The 25,965-nt window shown below is 44.2% G+C and overlaps 1 protein-coding gene across 1 annotated transcript in view; it reads left to right on the top strand.

The window, feature by feature from the left end:
- Positions 1-25,965, top strand: part of ANO2 (anoctamin 2) — a 294,279-nt gene that overhangs the window by 32,905 nt on the left and 235,409 nt on the right. Inside the window, exon 3 of the mRNA XM_054574699.1 lies at positions 23,389-23,487. Within this exon, the coding sequence (XP_054430674.1) occupies positions 23,389-23,487 (99 nt within the window). The remainder of the gene's footprint in view (positions 1-23,388; positions 23,488-25,965) is intronic.

Genomic DNA, 25,965 nt, shown 5'->3' with positions numbered 1-25,965 from the left:
TGTGATCTCCCTTCGCATTATTGCGGTGTTTCTTAACTGGCCCCTAAGATTTGCCCCCGCCACCCCGACCGTCTTTATGTTGTATCAGATTGGCCTTTCTAAATGCAAATATGATCAAGACAATCCCTTGTTTAAAATTTTTCAATGGGTTCTAAGCACCTAAGAAGAAGTTCACACCCCTTAAGCATGTCATAGCAGGTCTCTTGCCTATGTCTTTGCTTTATGTCCGGTTAAGTCTCTCTGCTCTCTGACTTGACCCCAGCAAACACCATAGGTTCCAGTCATACCAAATCACTTGCCCTGCTGCTTCTTGACTCCAGACCCTTGCCCTTGCTCCTCCGTCTATCTGGGATTGTCTTACCTCCCTCAATATATTGGTTTTAGCACACTCTTTTCTGTGAAGTCTTCCTTGACTCCTAAGTTTTTTTCCATCCCACTTCTACTGCACCTTGCAAATGCTGTAATACTTTGTTTTCATGTCTGGTTTCCAACAGACAGTGAGCTTCTGGAGGGCAGGGATGGCGCCTTTTATCCCTATTACCTAGTGCTTCTTCACATGGGTTTTGTATCTGGAGAGGGCTCAGTTTGAGCCAGATAGCCCCTAAGATTATCTTTTCTTTTCTGATCTGTATCTCAGCTACAGATACTTAGTCAGTTCTCTGTTTAGACTTTTTCTTCTATCTTTTTCTTTAGACTTTTTCTTCTATCAGAAAATATGAGGACCTCTGAAACTAGCTTTGGTTCTCATATTTGGCTACAGTCAACTCTTCTTTATCTGCCTGAAGCTTCATCTGCTGTTTTGATTATTTGAAGGGAAAATTATTAACATGGACTCAGTTTCACTTAGGTCTTGATCCTGCTCCCTTCCTTTTTGCACTATCTTCCATCCTGAGAGCAGGGAATGCAAACAGCATTAATACCAAGCCATGTTTTCAATGGAGAAGTATGAGGAGACACTGTTACATTTTTGTAGCTGCACCCCCCTGCCCCCCATGCTTGTGGATGCACCAACCATCCCACTTTTAATGTTCCCAGTGGCCAATTCCACTTTCTTTCTTCCAACCAAATGTTAAGGTCACACAGAATATGGTTAGCAATTGACTTCAATATCAAATTTTAGAGCATGCCTTCACCCCCTGCTCTATCTCCCATGGAAAGTGAAATTATAATGAAGTTATTGGGTTCCTTCGGGAAAGTGCCAAATCTCAGTGCCACTGTCCCTGGCTTCTCAGGAACAAATTGCACCATTTCCAGCAAGTTTATATGTTCACATAGGATGCTATGTAAATCAGCATGGAATGAGATATTACCATAAATCTGTTGGCTCACGTAGGGACCACTGTCTAGCTTTGTTGGTGTTGGGTACTTGTTTCTACGCTGTGTGGACCATGTTTAGGAGAAAGTCAACAATGCTAATATCCAGACATTCATATTGTAATGAATTGTCAACTCATTAAATATTTGAGGCAGGCTTACCATTATCCAGGCCTTGGGCTAGAGCTGGCAGTACGTTGGGGAACAGAACTGGTCCCTGCCTCAGGGGGCAGCATGATATGGAAGGGCATTAAAGTCAGGCAGAACTGAGTGTAAATCTTGATTACATCACTTCTTACTCGGTGATCCTGAATAAGTTATTCCACTTTTCTGAGCCTCAATTTCTTCCTCTATAAAAATAGGATTATTCTATATCCCTTACAGAGTTATTGTAAGAATTAGAGAGAAAATGCAGCAAACATAACCTTGTTGGTACAGTGCTTTACACTTAACAGACAGACATATTTACTGTTCACTATTACGTTAGTAATTATAGCAAAATACAAAACCCGTGCTCTCTGGTCTGCTTTCGCTTATAGTAATTGCTACAATTTTTAGTGTCTATTTCTTGACACTGACTCTGTTCTTACTGCTTTACATGTATTAACACACTGAATCCTTACAACAATCTTACAAGGTGGATGCTTGTATTATTTTGTAGAGGGGGAAACTGAGGCATAAGAAAGTTGTATAACTTGCTTAAAGCCACACAACTGGTGAATGGTTGGCTGAGGATTTGAACTCAATCAGTCTTACTTCATATTACATGCTCTTAATCACCTTATTCTACTGCCGCTCCATGAAATGCTCAGATTAATAATGTTTCTAAGTTAATAACTGTATTTGTTTCCTAAGGCTGCCGTTAAAAATTACTTCGAACTTGTTGGCTTGAAATCACAGGCATTTCTTCTTGAAATAACAGGTGTTTCTGCTCCAGAGGCCAGCAATCCAGAGTCAGGGTGCTGGCAGGGTTGGTAAGTTCTGGAGGCTCTGAGGGAGAACCGTCCCACGGCTCTCTCCTAGCTTCTGGTGGCTGCCAGCCGTCTGCATGTGGCATCCTCTGGCTTGCAGCACATCACCCCGGTCTCTGCTCCTGTCTTCAGATGGCCTTCTCTGTAGATCCTTTCTCTTACAAGGTTGCGAGCCATTGAATTTAGGACCCACCCTATCCAGTGTGACTTCATCTTAACGGATTATATCTACAATGATCCTGTTTCCGAATAAGGTCACATTCTGATGTTACGGGGGCACATGAATTTGGGGAGACTATTTAACCCACTTATAATAACCATTTGCTTTTTACTTTAAAGTGGGAATTGCTGAAGTCATGTTTATTTACTATCTTATTATAAAAGGCAGGTGAAATAATTAAAACAATGCTCTAAGAACCTAATCATATTTTAGAACATGACTTTTACTGTTGTTTGGGCCATTGTCAGGCAGTGGACTAAGATGAATACTCACTTCCTTCTTAGTTGGCCCTGGCCCTGGCCCTGCCCCTGCCCGAGCCAGATTCCATGATCACTCACTCGTATTTTGCCCCAGGCTTCTCTCTAATCAGTCAAATGCCTTCATCCATTTTTCATCGAATGGGGCCTTGAGCTCTTTTTCTTTTCTAATTGCTCTCCTCTTCATAGGCTCTGATTTTGCTGTCCCCTTGAAATGCATCAGTGAGAGTAGAGGGGAGTCTTTCTGTCATTCTGGATATAGCGTAGGTCGCATCGGCCTTTTTATGGTAGCAACGTCCTAGGCCTGATTGTACTGCTCACTGCAGTGATTTTGAGCAAGTCACAGCCTCTCTGGGCTTATTCTGCTCTTCTATAGAATTAGGATCATCATGCTCAATCACAAGTGCGTTGTGACTCAGGTGGCCCAATGTGTCTGGATGCTCTTTTCTTACCTGCGTGGCATAATGAACATGTTAGCAGTAGATATTAGGCTGTAGGTTCAGATGAAAGGGACTAGAAACTCCACAGATGTCTGCCTTCTGTGGTTGCTCCCAGTCCCCAGAGGGCTATTAGTTGGGGATAGTTAGCGTGGGAGGTGGCGAAATGGATCCAGGAGGTGGAGTGTCTGGTGCAGACTTTTGATCAGGAGATTCGCCCTTTGATGTGGCAGAATGGAGCTCCCTCCAAGAACATGCCGAGGCCAGCAGGCCAGTTCGCCTTCCCCTGCATTCCCTGGCAGGTACAGTACAAACTCATGTGGCTGGGTGTCAGCCCTGGGCCATCCTCCCACTGGGGACTGTCTGCTTTGTGATAGCTCGTGATCTGTCCTAGTGCTGATCTCCTTAGGTCATGCATGAGATGTGAAACATGTACCACCAGATCAGAGCATTAATAGAACAAGCATTTGTTGGATACCTACAATATATAAAGCATGATATTAGACTGGGGTTGAAGAGTTAAGACACAGAGCCCGCTTTCAATCTCACAGTCCAGTATAGCAGAAAGACAGGTAAACAATTACAGCAATGACGGAAGGGCAGGCGGAGGTGTGACTATCAGTAAGTCCTGCCCTAGATTAAGGGTTGGCAAACTCTGTCCTGCAGGCCAATCCTAGCCCACCATCTATTTTGTAAATAAAACTGCACTGGAATCCAGTGATATTCATTTATTTATGTATTGTCTGTGACTGCGTGTGCAATTCAGCCACAGAGGTGAGTAGTTGTGACAGTGACCACATGGCCAGCAAAGACTAAAATATATACCATCTGCTTTTTTATAGAAAAAAATTTGCTGATCTTTGTTCTAGATAATGGGCCAGCTGGGAAGAATTCTGAGCAGAAAATAGATATGAACCTTATCCTCAGAAGCTTTCTGGATTTGTGTGTTCAAAGAATACACAGAATTCAGAGAAAGAAAAAGGGGAGCAGGCTGGGGGAGAGCTTCGGAGCTGTGTGTGAGGCTTTGCCTGGGAAGTGAGATGTCAGAAAGCCTGGCAGGTAGACATGAGGTGCTGGGAGGAAGCTGTGTGTCCGTACGTACTTGCACAGGTGCGCGGCAGAACTGAGAGGGAGAGAGAGGCCAAGGCCAGGGGGTCAAGCAAGGACAGTGGGTGATTATAACAGGGGATTGCACAGATTCAGTGTAAAGCATCAAAGACGCGGACAACACCTCACCCCACCCTTGACTGCATAAGTGAAGAGAAGTGAGGGAAGGGAGACGGCTTATCTAGGCCCAACCAGCTAGTGAAGTGCTGATCAGTTGCTTAGTCCTGCCTCTCTTCCCCAGGTGTGACCTGAGCCCTGGGAGACTGACCCCGTGGACCTAGCTCTTCTGAGAAAGGGCTGTGAAGTTCAAGTTCCTCCCCAATATCTCCCCTCATTGAAATTTTCTGCAGCGCCCAACTCCTAGTCTTATTTTGTAACCTCTTGTAGGGTTCCTCAGTCTGTAAGCTGCTTGAGGCAGGGTCTGTGTCTGGTCCCTCTCAGTGAAGCCCTCCTTGTTCTGGGAGAGATGTATGAACACACTGAGCGTCAGGCTCTCTCTCCCCCTTTTCCTGAGCACACAGATGAGAGATGTGAGCTTCTGTGGGTGTCCCTTGCTTGGGGTGGGGGCAGAGCAATATGTACTCCACAGTGATGGTTGGTGTCAGTGGGACTGAGAGGCCTCTTGAGATGTCTGTGTGGATGTCACGGACCCCTGACTGGCTTTGCAGCCCCCCATGCAGTTTGTCACACATGCCCTGGCCACATGCAGAATCATTCCTCCAAAATGCTTCATCACCTCTGAGCAAGGAGCTTCTTCTTTAAATACTGAATGTCTCCCAGGCAGCCCCATCAGCTCAGGTGGGACTCAGTCGAATGCCATGCCTCTTCAGTGATTGACAGAAACACCTCATCTGTCCTGAGATGTTGATGGAAAGGCAGCCAGAGATGAAGCTCCTACTCAGCCCATCTGTAATATACAGGACATGCTCCTCAGACCTCCCTCAAGCTTTGAGAGGACTCTCCTTGGCTTTCCCTAGCATGCTGGATGGGCTCCAGGCCCAATCCCTCCAGCGAGGCAGGGATGGGTTGGGGATGTGGACAGGGAGGTGAATACAGCAGACACATGGAACAAAGCTAGTTGGACAGTATTTGCCCGCAGAGTCCCAGACTTTTTTTGCTACCTGTACAGCAACCCAAAAGTTGTCCAGAGTCAGTAGCCAAGTGGGCCCCATGAAAGAACCAGAGAACAACACAGGTCAAAATTTCAAGAGCCTGGGGACACCAGGTGTCATGAGAGAGAAAGCAAGCGATTTAGGCACTTTCAGGCAAAAATGACGCAGTCCTGACTCCTTACTCCCTCACTTTATCCTCCTTACCTGGTCTTATTTATTGACAGTAACATAGAAATAAGGTACTTGCTGTCTAGCCCAGGTTACCAAATATTGAAGGAAGAAAAAAAGCTCCCCTCCCCACTCTGCCCTGTGTAAACAGTACCCTGTCACTAAAGGAAATAACAAAGATGCTTGTTCACCTGCAATATGTACGCCATGAGCCGTGTTTCCTACCCTTCACTTCAACTTTTTGCAATGGCCTTACCTTCACAATGGCCCCACGAAGGATGCCATTTCCTCCATTCTGTGGAGCAGAGCTCGGAGAGGTTAGGTCACTGCCAAGGCCACACAGATTTGTAAGGTGGTCCGTTTCCAGAGCCTGTTCCTTTTCATTATACCCCGCCTCCTCCCAGGTGCACGGGCACATCCCTTTCCTGGGAAAAGAACGTTTAGGAAGCTTGTCCAGACCCCTGGCAGGGCTGGCCTTCTCTGTGGGTAGAAAAGGAGTTCTAAGCAGCATGATATTTTAATGAAATAAGCTATAATTCTATATCATAAAATCCATATTTCCAAAGTATACAGTCTAGTGGTTTTTAGTATTGTCACAAACTTGTGCAACCATCACCTAGGTGGTGTGATTGAGCGTCTCTAGAAAGGCTCCTGGGCCTTCCTCCCCTCTCCCATCAGCCTCCCCATGGCCTGATGTCTGCGTGAGTCAGGGTGGGATAGGGCATTCAAAGCCTCTGTCACAGCTCAGCTGGGTGGGATCAAATCTTCATCAGCCTTTCGTGCCCCAAAAGGGTTGCTTTTTCATGGACTGACCAGCTAGTCACTTGAGAGCCCCCAGTGAGGGAACCTGAGGTTAGATTATGAGCTTCTTGAGGACATTCCAGGGCCTTCCTTAGCTGGACAGGATGTGGGTTCAGTGACAGGTAAGGCAGGTGAAGGGATGCCTGGGACACAGACCCTTCAGAGCAAAACAGAGGCAGGCAGAGGGTCCTATGGGGAGCTCTTGGAAACAGCTGGGTACCAGGAGAGGGAGAACCAAAAACCTATTTTGCCCTAGCTCATTTACCTGGGCCTGGTTAAAGCTGCCTGACATCCGGGAACTAGTTTCTGGACTGCCTCTCTTGAATGCAGGATAATAAAACAAGCTTAGAAGATTGTACATCTCCAGCTTTCTCTGGTCGCAAACATTCATGAAGCTTCCTAAGCATGTTCTGTGTGGAAGGCCTGCGAAAGATTCTAAGTGGGATACTCTGGGCTTGGCAGCCAGGGCCAGCGTGGGTCTCCTTGAGAGCCAGGATTAGGAAACCTGGATTCTTCCATTACCCACTGGTAGGTTCTGATATTCCTCCCTTGGTCCCATTGGTTCCAATGGATCATTTGGAGTGCTTACTCTACCTTAGGCCCTGTGCTGGGGCCTGCCTGCTTGATTATGAGACAGGGGCCAGTCTTTAGGAAAACAATATTTGACTTGGGCCCTTAAAAATGTAAATATCCCTGGGAGGGGGTTCTGCTTTGGCCCCCTAGCCATTTACAATGCACGTATTATACATCAGGTTTTGCTTTGGGACCATGGCAAGGATCGCAGCTGCTGCTGTCCTCTATCTCTGGCTGTTTCCCTGTGGGTCGGCTTCCAGGATTAAGATTGGGACCCCAGCTGGCCCATGTGGTATCTTTGTCATATGGCACAAATTAGAAATAGGTGTCTCTCTCTCTCAAGATGTCTTAACTTTTGTTTTTGGAAAATCATCTTAATATGATGATTTTGTTAGATCAAGACACTTTCCTGCCACCTGTTAGAAAACTGTCATCACAAATATACAAACTCTAAGATATCTTCTCTATGGTTGGTTGCCCCTTAACATGGCATCTTTGTGCCGTGCATGATGTGCACAACTGTGTGTGGTCGCCTTGGTTAGAGTAAGGACTGGAGGTCAGTAATTACCTTTGCTGCCTGGTCCCTGCTGCATCTCTCTTCCAGCAGGAAGGGCCCTCACCCCGAGTAGGACCTTTGATATTTTTGAGTTTTAGAGTATGAGGACAGGGATGGGAGCCATGGGAAAAGAAGAGAAGAAGAAATACGGTTCTATGCAGATGGTGAAAGTCTCTGTCACTCTCTGTGCTCTGGCTCAGGAGGCTGGAGCTTTGCAGCCCATCACATTACACTTGTGCAGAGTGACTGAACTTTGCAGAAGAGTAAGCAGAAAGCAGGGACTGAGGGAGCTCAGCTGTGACCTTCCTAAGGTACCATGGATGGGAAGTGCAGAGCTGGTACCTGGGCCTGGGTTTCTATGTCTCATCAACTTGTCCTTTTTTCTCCCACGACCCTGAGGGGCTGAGCAGCACTAGAATAGTGTGGGCACGGATGAGCAGGGAAGAGTGTGGGCTTTCTTTCTCTAGAGAACTCTCAGAACCGTGGAGTGTCCTGTTGGCTTGGGATCTAAGAAACCTGCTATGCACAGAAGGCACTCTAAACATACCTCCATCCATTGGCCTCTCTGAGGGGGATTTTTCAGCACATTTGGCTTTTTATTGGGTTGGCCAAAAGGTTCATTTGTTTTTTTTTTTTGGAGATGGCTTCAGTAGTGCTTAGCTGTCTTTTACTTCATTCAGAACAATTTTGTTAGATTGTATTGTGACAGCTGTCACATCAGAGTGTATTTAAAAAAACAACGCAATTGGTGAATTTTTGTGTAGCCATTTTAATATTGAAGATGGAAGAATATATGCAACATTTTTGGCATAGTATGCTTTATTATTTCAAGAATGATAAAAATGCAACTGAAATACCAAAAAAAGATTTGTGCAGTATAAGGAAAAGGTGCTGGGACTAATCGAATGTGTTAAAAGTGGTTTGTGAAGTTCCATGCTGGAGATTTTTCACTGGACAATGCTCCATGGTCAGGTAGACCACTGAAGTTGATAGCGATCAAATTGAGACTTTAATTGAGAACAATCAATGTTTTACCACCTGGGAGACAGCCGACATACTCAAAATATCCAAAGCAGTAAAGTTATTAGTGAAAATGAAAAATGTGTCTTTTATTTTATGGAAAAAACTTAAATGGACTTTTCAGCTAACACAGTATTTCCTCTCCTATTGTCCCTATGCTGAGCTTCAAAGCAAGTTTTGGTATTTGCTTCTTTCATTCCTTAAAACATGCATGTTTAGTGAGAACTGTGGCTTCTGAGGGGCTCCTGCCCTCCCTCGGAGGAACGTGACATCCCGACGGCCCCCGCCGCAGTTAGATTTCTCTCCAGGGCCAGCGAGCCTCACTCAAGTTCCCTGAGAATGAGTTTTGCCTTATCCCCGTGATTGCTATTGATTATGATTATTAGTTATGGAGTTTTTAGCTGAAAGGGGGCAGGTGTCTCAGGGAGACCCCTAGAGAAGCCAATCCCTGTGTCATGGCTAAAATCAGAAGAGTCATCGTCACGCGAGAGGGCACATGTTTCATCATGTTCCCCACACTCGTTATCCATCCTTTTCCCCTTGAACCCTAAGCCACCTCTGATGTGTGTTCTGATCTCCATAGGGATTAAGCAAACATGATGCATTTGATTCAGGGGCACCTGGCACTAGGCGCTACGCTAGCATTGAGGGCCTCGAGTTAAAGATGGGGAATCCTCATACATCTATCATTTTGACCCGTGAGAGCCTAGAGAGAGACGTCCTTCCCTTGGCCCTGTGGTGATGCTGGGAGGAGCGCTGTGGTGCTGTCTCCTTGGAGATAGGGGAGCAGACTTGGAAAGGTGCCTACAGTCAAACACGGTGCTGCAGGTCACAGGTGAGTGACAAGCGAGGAGACTGGTGATGCGCTTTAGGAGTCCGGAAGGGCTTTTTGGAGAGCGTGTGACTTGAGCTAGAGCTTGAGAGGACGGTTGCCTTTGGAAATGAGTCCTGGAGGATGCCACCGGGCCCTGCCAGAAGGGATGTGGGCTCCAGCTCCGCCATGGCCAGCACATACTCCGTTTGGTCTCAGCGCTAGGCTTCTCCACCCCTGCTTATTGCTCACCTCTTGCTACCCATTGTCTCACTTGCCACCTGTCACGCACCCCACCCCAAGCCTTCATCTCCTCAGGCTTTTCCCAGCTCCCTCCCCCCTCAGTGTCTATGTTTCTGATTATTCCCCCCAGTTAGAGTTACTTGCATTCTTCTGCATTGAATCTCATTTTGTTATTTCCTGTCCCATATTTTCTAAACTCCCCAGGTCCCTTCTCATTTATTTCCCCATCCTCTCTGGTGCTGTTTGCAGCACCGCCCAGTTTGTTATCATCTGCAGATTTAATTAGCATGGTTGATGATCCCTTTTCTTCCAGACTAGAGGCTATGGGAAGGAACAGGCGGTCTCAGGCGGGGCCAGCCCACAGTGGTGTGTGTGACAGGGTCACGGCTGTGGAAAAGCCTCTTTTGGCTGTGTAGAGGGGACATGTTCCAAACCAGGCTCTCGCCTCATATAGGGAAAAAATGCCCCAGGAGCCAGGTTTTTCTGGGAAAAAAGGGAGGATGCTGGAAACTGGATTGCACAAACCCCTCAATTCAAATTCCACTGGCCAGAGACACCATCTGTAAAATCCAGTTATTATTAGCATTGCACACCTGTTATGTGCCAGGCACTGTGCTAGATGTCTTTCCTGTATCATTGCTGATCTTCACAAGCAGTCTGCAAAGTCACTGTTGCTTCTGTACTATTATGTTCTATTTTACCAAAGAGGAAACTGAGTTTCAGAGAGACTAATAATGTATCCATGGTCATACAGGGAGCAAATGGCAGAGATGGGATTTTAAGCTGAGTCTCTCTGAGCTCTTCCTTTGGTGCACCTTGCCTCTCCAAGACCCTGGCCCACAAACCACTCTAGGCTCATGGATTATTTTCATAGCACTCTTGGCAGATGGGCTGATTTTGGATATTTTTGGAAGGCCACAAAGTAATCAACTCCTCTGTTCTTTTTTATCCTCATAACAATGGATCTTTTCCTGAGAGTCTTTGATCAGCTCATTAATATCAGATTCAAGATCTAGATTTTAGCTAATGTAATAGCCTTTAACTCAAAAACCAATCTCTTTAAGCTTTATCTTAATATCCCTCAAGTCAGAGTCTGCCGGGTAGGGCTAGGGGACTGGTGTGCTAATTGCTAACACTGGCTTTCATGTCAGGCCTGACAGATCCGTGGGCAACACAGTGGTTTTGACCTCAGCTCCCTGAGCCCTCGGGCAGTGACTCCTGATGGAGTGCAGCATATTTCAGGAAGGGTAATGGGTGTGACTTTCCAGTATATTCACTGAAGCACGTTTGGCATCCCTCCCTCTATCCACTAAGTGGTCATGGTACTCACTAGTCATTGTGATCATCGAAAGCCCCATCCATTTCCAAAGGGGATGGTACAACTCTTGTGTTTGTATAAAGATGACTCAGAGACCATCTCAGGGACATAGATGGGGGGGTCAAACAGGTGGCACACTGGCCCTCCAAAGCTCAATTAGGGTAGTGCCTTGAAATATTTGGTTAGAAGAAAGGGTTCTTTAGCTGAAGTTCCTTATAGCTAGTGCTCTAGAAGATTTTACAGCTTCCTTTTTCATGATCAAAGTGGACCCTGTCTTCCTATATAAGATCTCTGTTATGAAGGATTAATGACTCTTAGAAGAAAGAGTCAGAGCCCTGCCTTTAAGGAATCTGCCTCCTCTGATCTGGAGGAGGTCACAGTGGCACATGGGAGGCTTGCTCCCTTGTTCTGTTGACCACAGCCCACTTCAACCCCAGAGCAGATGGACAGTCACTGCTCATTTATTGCATTTCTTGGTCTCCTTGGAGAATGGGAAGATGTTCTCAACATGAGCACCACTGAGAAGGAAGGCATTCTCTCAGGGTTCCCTGATAAGGGGGACTCTTAACATTCTTTATCCTGCTAGAGATATAATGAATCCAGGCGAACATACAGCACTGACCCATCAAGATCACTATTGTGAGGTCAACAGCAGCATGGCTAGCCTTCATATGCTGTGCTTTCTTTCTTACACTCTTTCTCATTTTATTGCTCATTTTCTGTGCCACCCACAATCATTTTTGCGTCTGTAGATCCCATCACACAATGTTCAAAGTTCAACTCAAGCTCCTTCTCTTCCATAACATCATTTCTGGCTCCCCTCACCCAGGGTTAGCTCTTCCACTGGTTTCTTGTATCAGTGAGAACTCTTGGTTGCATTGCAGAAAACCCAACTCAAACTGGCTTGAACAAGAAAGGGAATTTATAAGCTCATGTAATCAGAAATCCCAACAAGTAGGTCTGGTAAGGCTTGATCCAGCGGCTCAAATGATGTTCCTAAGGATTCCCTATTTCTCCATCCTTCTACTCAACCTTTTTCAGGGTGTACTTCATTTTTTTACTCAATGATCCCTTGGCTGACCCTGGCCTTCCTTTTTTGGAGCAAATTGACTGCTTTCTCCAGAAACCCTGGCCAACATCTTCTTGCATCTTATTGGTTCTGATTGCATTACAAACACATCCCAGAGCCAATTGTTTGGGCTAGGGGGATGGATATGCTGATTGGGTCAAGCTAATTGGTCCTGTCCTGGAGTTGATGGTGGGGTCAGTTCTGCTGAAAACATATGGCTGAGACTCAGGAGGAATATTTCTCTCAGAGCAAAATCTGTCAATTATTGATGAGTGAAAGGGAAGACAACAAACAAATGAGCATTTGTTAGTAGTCCTATCCATTTGGGCATTAATCATTGCAGTTATGACGTTATTCATCTGTCTAGTATGTTAGAGATCATTTATCTGGTTTCCAAAGAAACTGAAAGATGTGTGATGGTATGATGGCTTATATTTCTTCTGTATACCCTTAATTCTTAGCACATTGTTGACACACGGTTGTTCCCCAATAAATATTTGTTGAATTGAAATATGTTGGGAGGAGTGAATCATAGGAAATAGTGTAAGTATTACTTAGGGGAGAGATGAGTCACTGCTAAGAAAAATCGAAGGCACATCAGTATGTGTGTTGGGGGGAGGGGAGTTAATTACTGATAGCATGAGGGTTTTATAGAAGTATCTTGAGAAGGGAAGAAAAGTATCAAGATAAAAAAATCACATAAGTTTTGAGTTAGGAGGGACAATAGAGATATGGGTACTTTTAGAGGTAATATGATGAGCTATTAAATGCCTGGAAATGCTTCTCTGAGTGGGACATTTATCATATGGGCCAAAGGAATGAAGGTCAGGAAGGTGATACTGCACATTCCTGCCCAAACGTTTGATGGCTGTTGAGTTCACTGGTGCTCATTGCTGATCCACAGGTGACTATAATTTATTGTCCAATCTGGGACATTACTGATAATGCTAAAATGCTAAACTAGATAGGCTGAGGATGCCAAAGAAATAAACTGGGATGGCCCCATCCCAACTGGGATCTATTGCTCATCCTTGGTGTAAGTATCTATCAACCACCCGACGAGAGAACCTTTTGCCCTCCACTCTGCATCTGCCTTCTATTCCTCTGGGCACTGATATGGTTGCTCTGTCCTGGCCGGGGTGAATGGGAAGCACACGCATTGGTGAGAGTTAGCGTTCTGCAGCATGTGATTCTACTTGCGGATATTTACTGTCCAAAATAGTTTTGCTGTGACGACTAGGAAAGGGCAGCATTTTTCTCTGGTCTTTCCTCATGGTTTATCTGTGACCTTTTCCCCTCTGTTTGGGGCTGGGCCTGTGTGCCTGAAGCCTGGCTGTAAACTCCCTAGCCTTTTTTAGTTGTGGGAGAGGACTTGTCCTTTCTGCCAATATCTTTAGTGCTCATGGATTTTTTATCTTCTTTTTTGATAGAAATTTGGTCTCCGGCTCCTGAATTTTGTTCAGCCTGTTACTTTTTTGCATTGTAAATTCCAAAGAGAAACATTCTGTATTACCTTTAACCTCACTTGGTGTTCAGGTGCATGCCAAGAACTATGACTCAGTTATGATTTCTCTCAGGTGGGATCCAAGAAGCATGGAAGGATGCCCATAGAGGTCAAAGGCATGTGTTCTGTGATTCTAGGAGTAGGGGCAGCTCTTCACTTTGATTGTCAAGGCAGAGATTTGGAAGTGGCTTCTGTGGGCTTGCTCTTAAAACACACACACACACACACACACACACACACACATACACACACACAGACATGTATATACGTTATTGTATGCAAAATACTTTCATGTATATAATTTTGATTCTGAGATATCATGAAGTCATTAATAGCTTTTTAATATTTATTAATTAAAAACTATATTATGAAACATTGTTAAATAAATGATGTTTCTTTGATATAAATAACATTTTAATGAAAAATGATGATAGTTTTCAAAACAAAAAATTGTGGGAAGTGTGGCATTGTTTTATGTTTTTGCAAATCTTTTTTACCTAGTTTTATTGAGGTATAATTGATGTACAATAAACTGTAAATATTTAAATAATATGTTGAGTTTTGACATATATACACACCCATGAAGCCATCACCACAAACAAGATAATGAACATATTTTCTCCCCACTGAAAGATTCCACATGTCCCTGCGAAGAGTCCATCCTCTCCTACAGGTGTTGTTATTCATTACAGTCATATTTTTAAAATATTTATTTATTTATTTTTAGAGAGAGGGGAAGGGAGGGAGAAAGAGAGGGAGAAAAATATCAGTGTGTGTTTGCCTCTCACATGCCCCCAAATGGGGACGTGGCCTGCAACCTAGGTATATGCCCTGGCTGGGATTGAACCAGTGACCCTTTCATTTGCAGGCTGGCACTCAGTCCACTGAGCCACACCCACCAGGGCTCATTACAATTATTTTAACATGGCCCTGAGTTTCAAGAGCTTTGTTGACTTATCCAAAATGGTGCAGTGACAGAGCTGGGGCTGAAGACCAAGTACTCAGGCCCTAGTACCCATGGCTCTCCCATGAACTATCCTACATGGTGAAGAGTTCCCCCCATTTCTTCTGCGGGCTTTTTGAAGTAGAGTGCAGTCAGGAGAACGCTTAGTCCCACTCTGCTGCTGACTCCCCATATAGTACTCCTTCTAGGGCGCTGTGCTGCCCTTGGGGGGCCACTGCAGCTCAGGGATTAGGTGGGAGCAGGCTCACTCAGCCCTTGCTGGGTAGAGGGTCTGACTTCTAAGTGTTCCTGTGTTTCCCTCACTATTTCATCTTCACCTGGGCTTTGAGCAGAGAGGTGTCCTGGGTGGCTCCTGTCTGGAATGCAGTGACATGTAAAGAGGAGAGGAGAGACTGTGGTGGCAGGTCCAGAGATAATCTTTTCTGGGCACCTGCCCATTTTTGTACCTACCTCAAGGGATCCTCTCAGCCAAGAATGCCCTCCCCTTCTCGGAACTTTGTCGATAGCTTTTTGCTTTGAAAAAAATATGACGAGTGGCTGAGTTTTTATTCACACAGGACCCTGGTTGGCTTGTTCCCAGTATTTGGGAGCTCGGTGAAGCCTTTTCTATAAGAGGGGTCATGCTGCTGGTATTTTGGGATCTCTGGGACAGGGTTCAGTGGGCATTTGGTCCTGCCCTTCACCTGTGCTGATGACTGGCCCACCCTTACCAGGGCCTGGTGGGGAGAGGGTTGAAGAGGAGAGGCCCTCGCTCTCATCCAGGGCCTCCCAGGAAAGCAAGGTCTCATCTTTCCTCCTCCTGTCTGGACATTCTTCCCTGTGCTCAGTTCCAAGTTAATGTGTCTCTGGGGTTCCCTGGCCATAGGTTGGAAGCTCCTGGTAGCTGAAGGGAAGCGAAGACTTTGGTCTTAATGACGGTACAGGTAGAGCATGGTGCTCTTTAAATGGAGCCGTTGTGAGGACCATTTCATTTCCTGCTCTCATTTCAAAAGTCTCAAGGCTACACCCCACACCCCTCCTTAGTCCGCGATGATGGCTGCCCTGGCCACAGTCTCAGCACCACCTGGTATAACTCCTCCAGCTGTGTGAACATCAACCACGATGATCTGAGAATGTGGGAGTCCCTGGGGGTTTCTCTCATGCTCCCTGTCGGATCGTGTGCCATTGGTCCTTGCTGATTCAAGGTGACCTGGGCTGCCGCTACCTTAGAAGATTCTGCCCTGCTCTGCCCCTCTCCATTGTCTACATGCTCATCTTCCCACCCTTCCTCTGGCAACTCCATTCCCGGGCCATGATGTGCTGCAGCTGATGTTCTGGGCTCACAGCAGGGGCTGGGACCAGAGTACACTCAGGCGTCTGGGGTCAGTATTGAGGTGGTTTGGCAGGACTGTGTGGGAAGGAGGCTGTGGAGTATCGGTTTCCAGTGTTTGGCTGGGGCTGCCTCCCATTCATTCTTGTTTCTCTAGAGGGAGGACGTACTCTTGTGAAGCCACATGCAATCTTTGGATAACAACAGCAAGCCATAAACAATATGGATGCTTTTACCAGGAAGAGCGTGTGTCCTCTAGTCCCTGCAGAGGGCCTTGGGCAGTAGCTGGAGCACTAAAGAGAGGTGGCTAGGGGTGCAATTATCCCTCCCTTGCCGCCATTCCTCCATCCCTCATCCACCTAATCTCTTGTGAAGGGAGGGGCTTCAGGTTGTCCTTGGATGGGTTGGGAGCCTTTGGGGATGTGTGATATCATTCCCTCACAGGCACTATTCGAGGGACCCCGGCATCAGGAGACCTGGATTCCATTTGGCTGTGCTACTAACACGCTGTGTGCGCAAGCCCAAGCAACTCAGCTTCTTGAGCTCCAGGTCTTCACCTCTTACTTGAGAAAGATATGTTGGGTGTCTTTGGAGATTTCTTTATCCAGAGTCCCTTGGCCAAATCGATTCACTCTTCTGAGATTCACTGTGCCCATCAGCTGGCTCTGCTTTAAGCTGTCAGCATGGAGAATAGCAGCTGAATATCATCATGGAAATCCATGTTTTCCCAGTAAAACATACCACAGTAAATATACCAAGTAGATGGCTTTTGCCCCTTCATTTTCTTCCCTACCCCTGATCCATTGCCTAAGACATGGATATAAGGCTCTTAGACCTGGAGATCAAAATTAAGGTCAGATGCAGCAAGGTACCAACAGTCTTGGTAAGTAAAGATACCAAAGACTTTTACAGTTGACATCCTTTATTTTCCAGAGTGTCCCTGACTCTTATCCTTAATACTATAACGCTCTTATAAGCCTATAAGGCAAAGAGGTGTCAGATATATCCAGTTCCCATTCAGTTCAGGATGTTTTTTTTTTTTGTTTGTTTGTTTTTTTAGCATCAGAATGAGGGTGTGCTGGCACGAGGTCTCTAGGAGAGGGAGCAGAGATCTGCAAACACTGTGAGGACCAGGGGCTACAGATAGGAATGGAGAGGCCCTCCTGCCAGGTCTTCATAAGGTTCCTGATCAGGTGGAAACTTGAATAACTCTAGTTGTCAGCATGAGAAAGGATTCAACAATGCCACTTAAAGATAGCTAAATTATTCTCTTAAAATGGAACTAGACTAAATTTGGTTGGCCAAAATTACCTCTTACTTTCTGGACTATAATAGTCAATTTTTAGACATTGGTCACAGGATCCAAATAGAACCTACTAGGTATATATGTGCACTGACATTACAATACATACTTACTGAGCATTTACTATGTTCTAGGTACTGTGTTGGCTGCTGAGGACAAAGCAGAGAACAAAACATGTTTTTTGTTTGTTTTGTTTTGTTTTTTTCCTCATGGAGTTTAAAATCTCCCCAAGGAGACAAATGTTAAACACCCACTTACAGTAATTGCAATAGTGATTGGTGCTATGAAGGAGAAGGAGAGGAGCTATGCAGGCAAGAGAAGAACCAAGGGGTTCAGGAAGGGCTTCCTGGAGGAAATCATGTTTCAGTTGAGACCCAGTTAGGACTTGGCTCGATCTGGGGGTGGGGAGGATTTTGCAGTGAAGGAAACAGAGTTCGAGGAGGTTCTAAAGTAGGAGGCTGGCTGGATGAGGAGGTACCCAAGTGCGAAGCTTGTAGGAGTAGTTGGAAACCAAGGACAAGAGCTGTGTGGCTGGAGACCAGGGAGGAGCGGGAGAGGTCTAGTGCCTTAGAGGATGTGCATGTGATTAGGCCTGCTGTTGAGGCAACTTTAGAGAGGGAGAAAGGGAGAGAGTGAGAGCTGATTAGGCAGGACAAATTCAAAATTCACCAAAATTCAAGATGGTGACCTTGCTTTGCCTCTTTGTGAACTCAGTTTTCTCTTGGTTTACTTAGTGGCAAGCAGGTCTAGGAAACAAACTGAAAATACAATGTAAGAGAGACTGAGAAAGATGAGAGGCAGGTTATAATTGAGGAGTATTTATTTCCTTTGACTAGAGTACTAATACTCTTTTCTTCGGTGCCTTCCTCCTGAATCCTAGGAATTGGAGAAACAGGATTTGTAGGGTTTTATGAAAATGAAATTCTGAAAGAAGTTGCATTATGTGTGTTGGCATTTCAGCTGAACTGGAGAAACTTTCCTGCCCTGTCATATATTTCACATCTCTTGCCACTGAAATAGTTGCTTCCCTCAGATGGACATGCTTGGGTTTTCCTAGAGGAATCTTTGTACACTGGTTCTCCTTTTTCTGAAGACCAGAACCAAATTATATGTTACAACTCATTTTACATGGACTTAAATTTTAGTTGCCCGGTGGGATTTTGGAGCCCCGCAAGATGATGCAGGGAGTCCAGGGGTCTGAATACCTGAAGGTCTGCGATCCAATGTGCGTTCTTGGTTTTGCACAGGAAAGAATTTGAAGATACGCCAACATAGAGTTTAAAGTGAGAGTTTCTTAGTGAAGCAATGAGATAGAGACTGGCAACTCCACAGGCAGAACAGCCCTTTCCTAGTGGGATTTACCTGTTTTATTGAGGTTCATTTAATTAAGGGGTAGGGCATTCAATAAGGGGGAGAAATATTCAGGATTTTCCCAGGAAAAGGATGGAGATGTTTTGGAAGAGCCCCTTCAGCCATATTGTGTCCTTATGTGGGCTTTCTCTTTCTGATCATGGCAGTGTAGGGTGTGTTGTTTAGTATGCTAATGTATTACAATGAGTGCATAATAAGGCTAGGGGTTACTGCAAGGTGAAATTAGTTCCCATGTTGGATTGAGTTGATCTGCTGTCAGTTCTAAGCCATAAATCTGTTGGGGGTTGGTCTAAATATCTCCATGGTAGTCCTGTAGCCCTTTATAGGTTACAGCTGTTTTGCCACATACCCTATTTCACAATCACATCGATTACTTATTTGTAAAATCTCTTCTAGGGATGAGTTATATGCTCTGATGGCTAATCTTTTATACTTTATGTTGTATTTATGTTGGGTTCATAAAATAATGTTTTTTGATTTTATCATCAAATTCTGAAGATATTTTGAAACTGTGAATTCCTTTAGGGTCCCTGAAACATTTTGGAGATGGAGATGGGGGATGGGTGAAAAAGGTGAAGGGGAATAGAGTCAATGATATTGTGGTAAGTTTTCAGGGTGACAGTTAATTACTAGACTTGGTAGGGTGATCACGTTGTAACATATGTCAAATCACTGTATCATACACCTGAAACTAATATAACATTGTATAGCAATTATACTAAAAAGATTGGGAAAACACCCCCACCACAGAAACAAAAACAAACAAACAAAAACAAACCAAGAAAGTTCAAGGCAGTAAACCAGGATTACTTATCCACAATTTTAATCTAACAGGAATTGTTTTTCTCTAAGTCTTTTCTGTCAATTGCAGGAATTTAATGAGGACCTACTGTGTGTCTGGAGTTGTGCTAGATGCTTGAGGAACACAAAAGAAGTTTCAGATACAGTCTCTGGAAGAAGCAGTCATTTTAGTGAGTAATGGCTGCCATCTATTGAATGGTCCACATTCCAGGCCGTGTAATATAGACGTCATATACTTTACCTCCAGTTGACATGACAGTCCTGAGATGTACCTTTTTCTCCTTATTCCAATCAAGAAACTGAAACTTACTTAGTTAAGCAACTTGTCCAATGTCCCATGGCTGTAAAATCGAGGATTCAAATCTTACTCTGCTTGAATCTGAGGCTGATTCTTTCTACCCCCTACCATACCTCAAAGAATCCAAACACAGGGCAGAATGGAAGTCTGTTGGACCTAGAGAACAAGCAACTTTTTTTTCTTCTTCTCTTTCTTTCTTCCTCTCCTCCTCCTCCTTCTTCTTATTTTTAATTCAATCTATGTTAAACTCCAATATTAGATTCCTGGATTAGTGAAAAGGGCTTCTGCATTTGGTGATGATTCTATTCAGGGGTTTTTGGTTTTTCTTCAGGAAACATAGCCAGTCACACCAGCTAATATTTCACATGAGCTCTCAAGTTTTTCTTTTTATAAGAAGGTAATAATATTGCATGGCATAAAAGGAACATGATGACTAGCTGTTAACGCCACAAAACTGCATTATAGCTTTTATATTCACTTACAATTTCCATCTGAAGAAAGTGGAGAGGAAGCGTGCTTTGCTGGAGACAACTAATGGCCCCATGTTGGGAAACAATGTTGCACTAGTATAAGGTTGGGCTGCAAATGATAAAGCCTCTAAAATTCACAGTGGCTAACTAAATAAGGTAGAATTGTATATTTCACATAGAAATCCAGAAGACAGCCCAGGGCTGCTGTGACAGTTTATAGAACAAGACTGTTGGTACCTTGCTGCATCTGACCTTGATTTTGATCTCCAGGTCTAAGAGCCTTATATCCCTGTCTTAGGCAATGGATCCGGGGTAGGGAAGAAGATGAAGGGGCAAAAGCCGTCTACTTGCTGTCTCTGAAGAGGTGGCCAGGGAGTGCCTTACAACACTTCCGCCTTCACCACATTGGCCAGAAATTAGTGTTATGGTTGCACCTAACTGCAAGGGAAAAAACAGTCTTTAGTCTAGATGCTATATGCTTATTTTAAAAATAAAGGAAAGGAGGATGACTGTCAGGGGACAGCGAGCAGTCTGCCACCAAGGCCATGGGATTTGGCCCTAGCCTTTCTGATCCTTTCTCAAACTTTGAACATCTGTAGCCACTAAATGGACATTTGGTGCACAGTGGAGCCACTAATTCTATATAACGTTGAAAAAAATATTCACCACAAATTAAAAATGAAGACAAAACAAAATACATTAAAATCAATAATAGTCTTGATTTCATCTTAGTGCGAGGGATGGTGCTGTTTGCTTCTTTCACCGAAAACATCATTTCTGAGGCCCTAATGAAGAGCTGGGCTGTTGGTCAGCTGTAGAGATCTTTTTTCTTACTTTTTATTTTCGCTAAATTAGAAAATCTGAATTACAGTTAGAAGTAGCAACAAGTGATCGATGACTCTGTCTATTAGTTCTGGATATTGCAACCATAGATGGACATGGAAATTGAGGAGATTTCTCGCTGAGGGCCACTTCCCTTGTTTTGTCATAACTATGTCTACTTGGCAGCTGAAAGGTTGAGTATTTCATCTTAGGACTGCCTCATAGATTCTTTACCCATGTTTTGAGTCAGTTTTAGTCTAAAAAGCTTGTCTTTATGTCCTGTTGCAGCCCTTGGATGTGATTTTAAACTGTGCTCAGTAACATGTCACACCTGCCTTTGGTGAGAGGAGGAAATCACCTGATAGAGTGTAGACGGCCTGAATTACAATACTTTTTGTCACACTGTCTGTGTAACTGTGGACAAATTATTTAAATATTTCCTGCCTTGGTCTCCTCAACTGTAAAATAAAGATGGTGACATTACCTCCTTCACAGCATGGCTGGAAATATTCTGTGAGCTAAAGCATGTAATCGCCTGATTCTGTCCTGACACATGATACACAATTAAATAAGCATCGTGGTTATTGTTATTCTTTTCAGGTATATGTAAACTCTAGACTATCCTGACTTTCATATCATAGTTTAATATTCTTGCAAAATCCTGGCTTCTTTTTTATTCTTTTATCTTATAAATCATCTGCTTTTATTCCTGAAGAAAGGAAAGGTTCTGGGTGTTTAAATTACTGAATATATTGTAGAGCCACCATTCAAAATCATAGAAGTATTCTTCATTTACATTATGAACATCATAAAATGCCTTTTTATTTTATTCATCATTTCAAAAACATATGTGAGCCCCATGATAGTCAGCGTACATCAGTGGGGAAAACAGTCTTGTCACTTAGTTCTCTGCCTGGCACGCTGGCAAGGCAGGTGGTCAGAGGCTGTGTGTGGATGGCTTCCACTATTATCGTCAACACTAAACCAGGACTGGAGGGTGAGTGGTTGACCACCAGCTGGTCTCTGTGAATGAAGCCAGGGAATGATTTTCAAAAGGAACAGCTGGTTTTATGTGAGCAGTGACATCTTTGTTGAACACACAGTTGGTGCCTTCTCAGTGCTGGTCTCCTGTATCCTGCTTCACAAAATACTCAGTAATTTAATAAAAGCCTCCTTTCCCCTGTAGCGTGAGTTTTCCGGGGGTAAGTGGAATAAGCTGCAAGCACGCCCCTCTGTAGAGCACACTCACTAGGTCCCCAATTCCCACTCTGCCCCTCGGAGGCTGTACCCTAATGCATGTTGGCCAGCACACCAGGATTTTCCCACTATGGTGCACAGGTTTGAGGTGATTTCCAACAGTCATTTGATGAGGGAATTTTGCTATTATTTTGTTCTACTTTCTCTGTGGACACAGTGTTCATGGTTAACTTTTCAGATAGTCTCAGACGTTTCTCACAAATGATAGGGCATTTGTCCATTTTTCCTACTTGTTCTGGTCTCTTTCATTCTTTATGGATAAAAGTAATTAAATTATTGTCAGAAAGTATTTTTATGCTGTGTGCTCTTGTTCTGAAAAAACAAAAACAAAAGCAAAACAAAACTGAGGCTTTATTCGGAGATGAGTAGAAACTAATGGCTTCATGTCATAACCTGACCAATATTTATAAAAGACACTGCGATCAGGGCAAAATGGATTGTTGAGTCATTAAGTCCTAATTTTCAGTCCTGAGTGGTGTGGCTCAGTTGGCTGGGCATCATCCCATGAAGAAAGTTTGCTGGTTTGATTCCCGGTCGGGGCATGTGCAAGAGGCAACAGATTGATGCCCCCCCACCCCCCTTTTTCTCCCTCCCTCCCACCTCTCTAAGAACAAATAAATAAGAGCTTTTTAAGAAAGACCTAATTTTCAGATACTCATCACTGCATTTCTGTTCCTTACTTTTCATTTTTGGGTGAAATCAATATACTCACAGAACCATTTGACCTGGGACATACTCGTACATTCACACTTTATGCTCACACTGGAGCCCTGTTCATGACTGATGTTTATGTTACTATCTGGAGTTATACTATTTACATTGTTACTTATATAATTACTGTTAGGCTTAGGTGAACCACTTTTGTGGTTTGGGGCTATGTCCAAGCACAATAGTAGAATAAAAATATAAACTTAATGAGAAACAGTGAAAATATGTGAATGGAGACAAATGGCAGCTGTCACTGAACGCTGGAAGAAGTGAAGCAAGTAACTGCTGTTAAGAGTTAATAGGATTTTTATGAAAATCATAATTACTTATATTTCAAATCTGTCAACACAATGGTTTAACTTTTCTTTTCCCCTGAAGCTACGAACCCCCAGGGACCACACTCTGGGGACGTCACCCTATGGGTCGTATGAGAACGTTTCCGGATGGAGTATGGGTAGGAGGTGACTGGCCCCTGGTGAAGGTTAAAGAGAACAAAAACCAGAAACTGAAAAAGCTCCTGCTTGGGCCTTCTAGTTTGGGGAGCCAGAAATTTAAGCTATGTTCTTATAAGTGTTTCCATTTCTTCTTCCTTTGTACATTACAGAGTAAAAGCCAAGGATCCATCTTTGTCCGGATACACGCCCCGTGGCAGGTGCTGGCCAGAGAGGCAGAATTCTTGAAGATCAAAGTTCCCACCAAGAAAGTATGAACATGTTTCTTCTGAGTTTGGGGACCTCTTGAGGGATGGATAAATGTGAATAATTTGGGAACAGGGTGAGGTGGGACAGGGGGTTGATGAAGTTGAAATCACACCTACCTCCCCAGGGAGCCTACGCATGGGGCAGTGATGTGGGTGGGGCAGGAAAGGGAGCTGGGGTAGGGAGAGGGACTGGGTTTGGAAATCCTTTCACGTCAGAGCTCCATCTGGGACGTTCTCCATGAGAAGCCAAACAGTGCCCTGATCCAGCTTCTTGATTTCTTCCATTATACTTCCTTTCTCCCTCTTCTTGGGGTCCCAACACTGCCAGGCATTTATTTTAAAGCGAATGTAGCAATAAGAGCAGACAGCAAACCATGCTGTTGGGTCAGCTGCATGCAGGGAAAGTGCAGCAAACTTGCTGCGGATATTCTCGTTGTGACTCTGCCTCTAAGCATTGTGATTGGTGGGTTTTGCTGGCCTCTTCTGTACAATAGAAATCTCCCCATCAGAAGAGTTGATCAAAATTATTTGGGACTAGTTTTGAAATGTTCATACCAGTGTCCCACCTTGGGATTTTGATTTTTTTGGTTGGTATGAAATGAGGTTCTGGCATCAGTGTTGTGGAAAAAGTCCCCAGGAAGTTGTGATCCATATCGGAGTTGAGAGTCACATAGTTTAGATGATTTTTGATGTCTTTTTCAGCAGATATAGTCTATGTAGAATTTAAAAACCTTTTCAGGGAATTCCTAGGTGACAGTCTTCTTGTAAAACAAAATCCAGCAAACGCCTTCAGAAAGAAAAAACATGGCCACGGAGTCACCATTCTCTTTATTAGGCATTTCAGGGGATATGTTTGGGTATTGGCTTTGGCCATTTGAGTTGTCTCTAAGAAGGGTTGTGTGGCAGATCATCCAGTTTAGCTTTTGAGTTTAACCGTGAGTGGTCTATGGTGGTCTCTCTCTTTATCTGTCTCTATCTCTCTCTACCTCTTTGTCTCTGTATCCTTGTCATACATAGACCCCCACACGCACATACACGTACCCATAGTGTCATTTCACAAGTGGCGAGCAACCGTTGCAGAAATCATCTTCCTCATTCTAACTCCCATACTTTCCACCCTCCCCCTCACTGACAGAACTCCACCTTGCCTTCTGTACCACAATATCACCTGCCTTTGTCACCATCTTCGCTATCATTGGCATCCGTATAGTCAGCAATGCCATTCTGATTAGCTCTGTTGGCTATGCTTACACTGTCTTCACTACCAATAGATTTACCATCTCCTTCAAACATCACTCATCAAGTACCATCACATGTGATGTCATTGTGAATCCCTTACTCAGGGAGGATAAAGTCTGGGGGTTCTGTTTTATACAGGTTTATTAAGATAGATAATACCTCCATGGCAGGTAGACACATGACTAGTAAACAATGAACAAACACAGACATGAATATTGGCTACCAACTTCTGCCAGTAAAATGCTTTGGGGTCACATGCCTGAGTGTTGTGGTTTCCTAAGGACCACACCATGATCTTTTCTCCTGCAACTGTACTGCATTGTCCTTTGTCTCGTAGTTTTAAACCTTTCCCTCCAATTACTGCTGTCCTCAGATGCAGTGTGTCATCTTTGTTCTAGGTTTTCGTTCCCCTTCCACTGATGTTCTCCTAGTCTGCTGGCAACATGACCCAAGCCTTAGCCTTGGATAGATGCTTCTGCTTTTCTCTGATGATGTCCTACCTTGGCCAACCCTTTGTCTTCTCTTTACTCTGTCTTCCTTCTAACTTCAGTATATATATTTATTCTCCTTTCTCTGGTTTATCTGACTATCTAATGTTCTGTTAATCTCTAAGATGCTGTTTGCATCTTACTTCCTGTGTTTTTATCTTTGCTGGCTGGTCCACGGAAAGAAGGTGAGCAAAACTCTTAACGCCCATGCGACTGCTTCTGTCCCCAGGACGAGCCTGTTAGAAAGAAACCTAGAGACACGGGAGAAGTGTGTATCCTTCTACTCACCCCTCTTTGTTTCTCTTTCCCATCTTTCACTCCTATGCTTTTTCTTTCCTTCTTCCCTCTCCCTTCCACCTCTCTCTCCTGATGCCCCCCACCCCAGCCTTCCTCTTGGTTCCTTGAACACCCTTCCACAGCTTTCATTTCTGTACCACTTTCTTCTTTTTCTCATTCCCAGACTCAGTCCCCAAGTAGCCCCTGCTGCGTCTCCCTCTGGTCTTTGCTTGGCTTTTCACAAGCTCATACCTTTGAGAGCTTATCTGCATTTGGAGTTTATATGAGCCCCAAACATTTATCCTATTGGAACCTACCATCTATAATTTAGGTGGCACCTGCATTTGAATTTGTAGATGAAATGATGAAGGCAAGGATATATTATAATATAGCTATCTTTGAGTTTCCCTCCATTTAAAATTTTTTTTTGCTTTTATTTTTTATAATTCAAATATGTTTGACATATAGCCTCTTATAA

The sequence above is a fragment of the Pteronotus mesoamericanus genome, unplaced genomic scaffold (assembly GCF_021234165.1).
Source record: "Pteronotus mesoamericanus isolate MK-2021 breed Mesoamerican mustached bat unplaced genomic scaffold, CSHL_Meso_final contig_263, whole genome shotgun sequence".
Classification (NCBI taxonomy): domain Eukaryota; kingdom Metazoa; phylum Chordata; class Mammalia; order Chiroptera; family Mormoopidae; genus Pteronotus; species Pteronotus mesoamericanus.
Note: the sequence above shows the minus strand (reverse complement) of the source record. Positions and strands in the feature narration are given on the sequence as shown.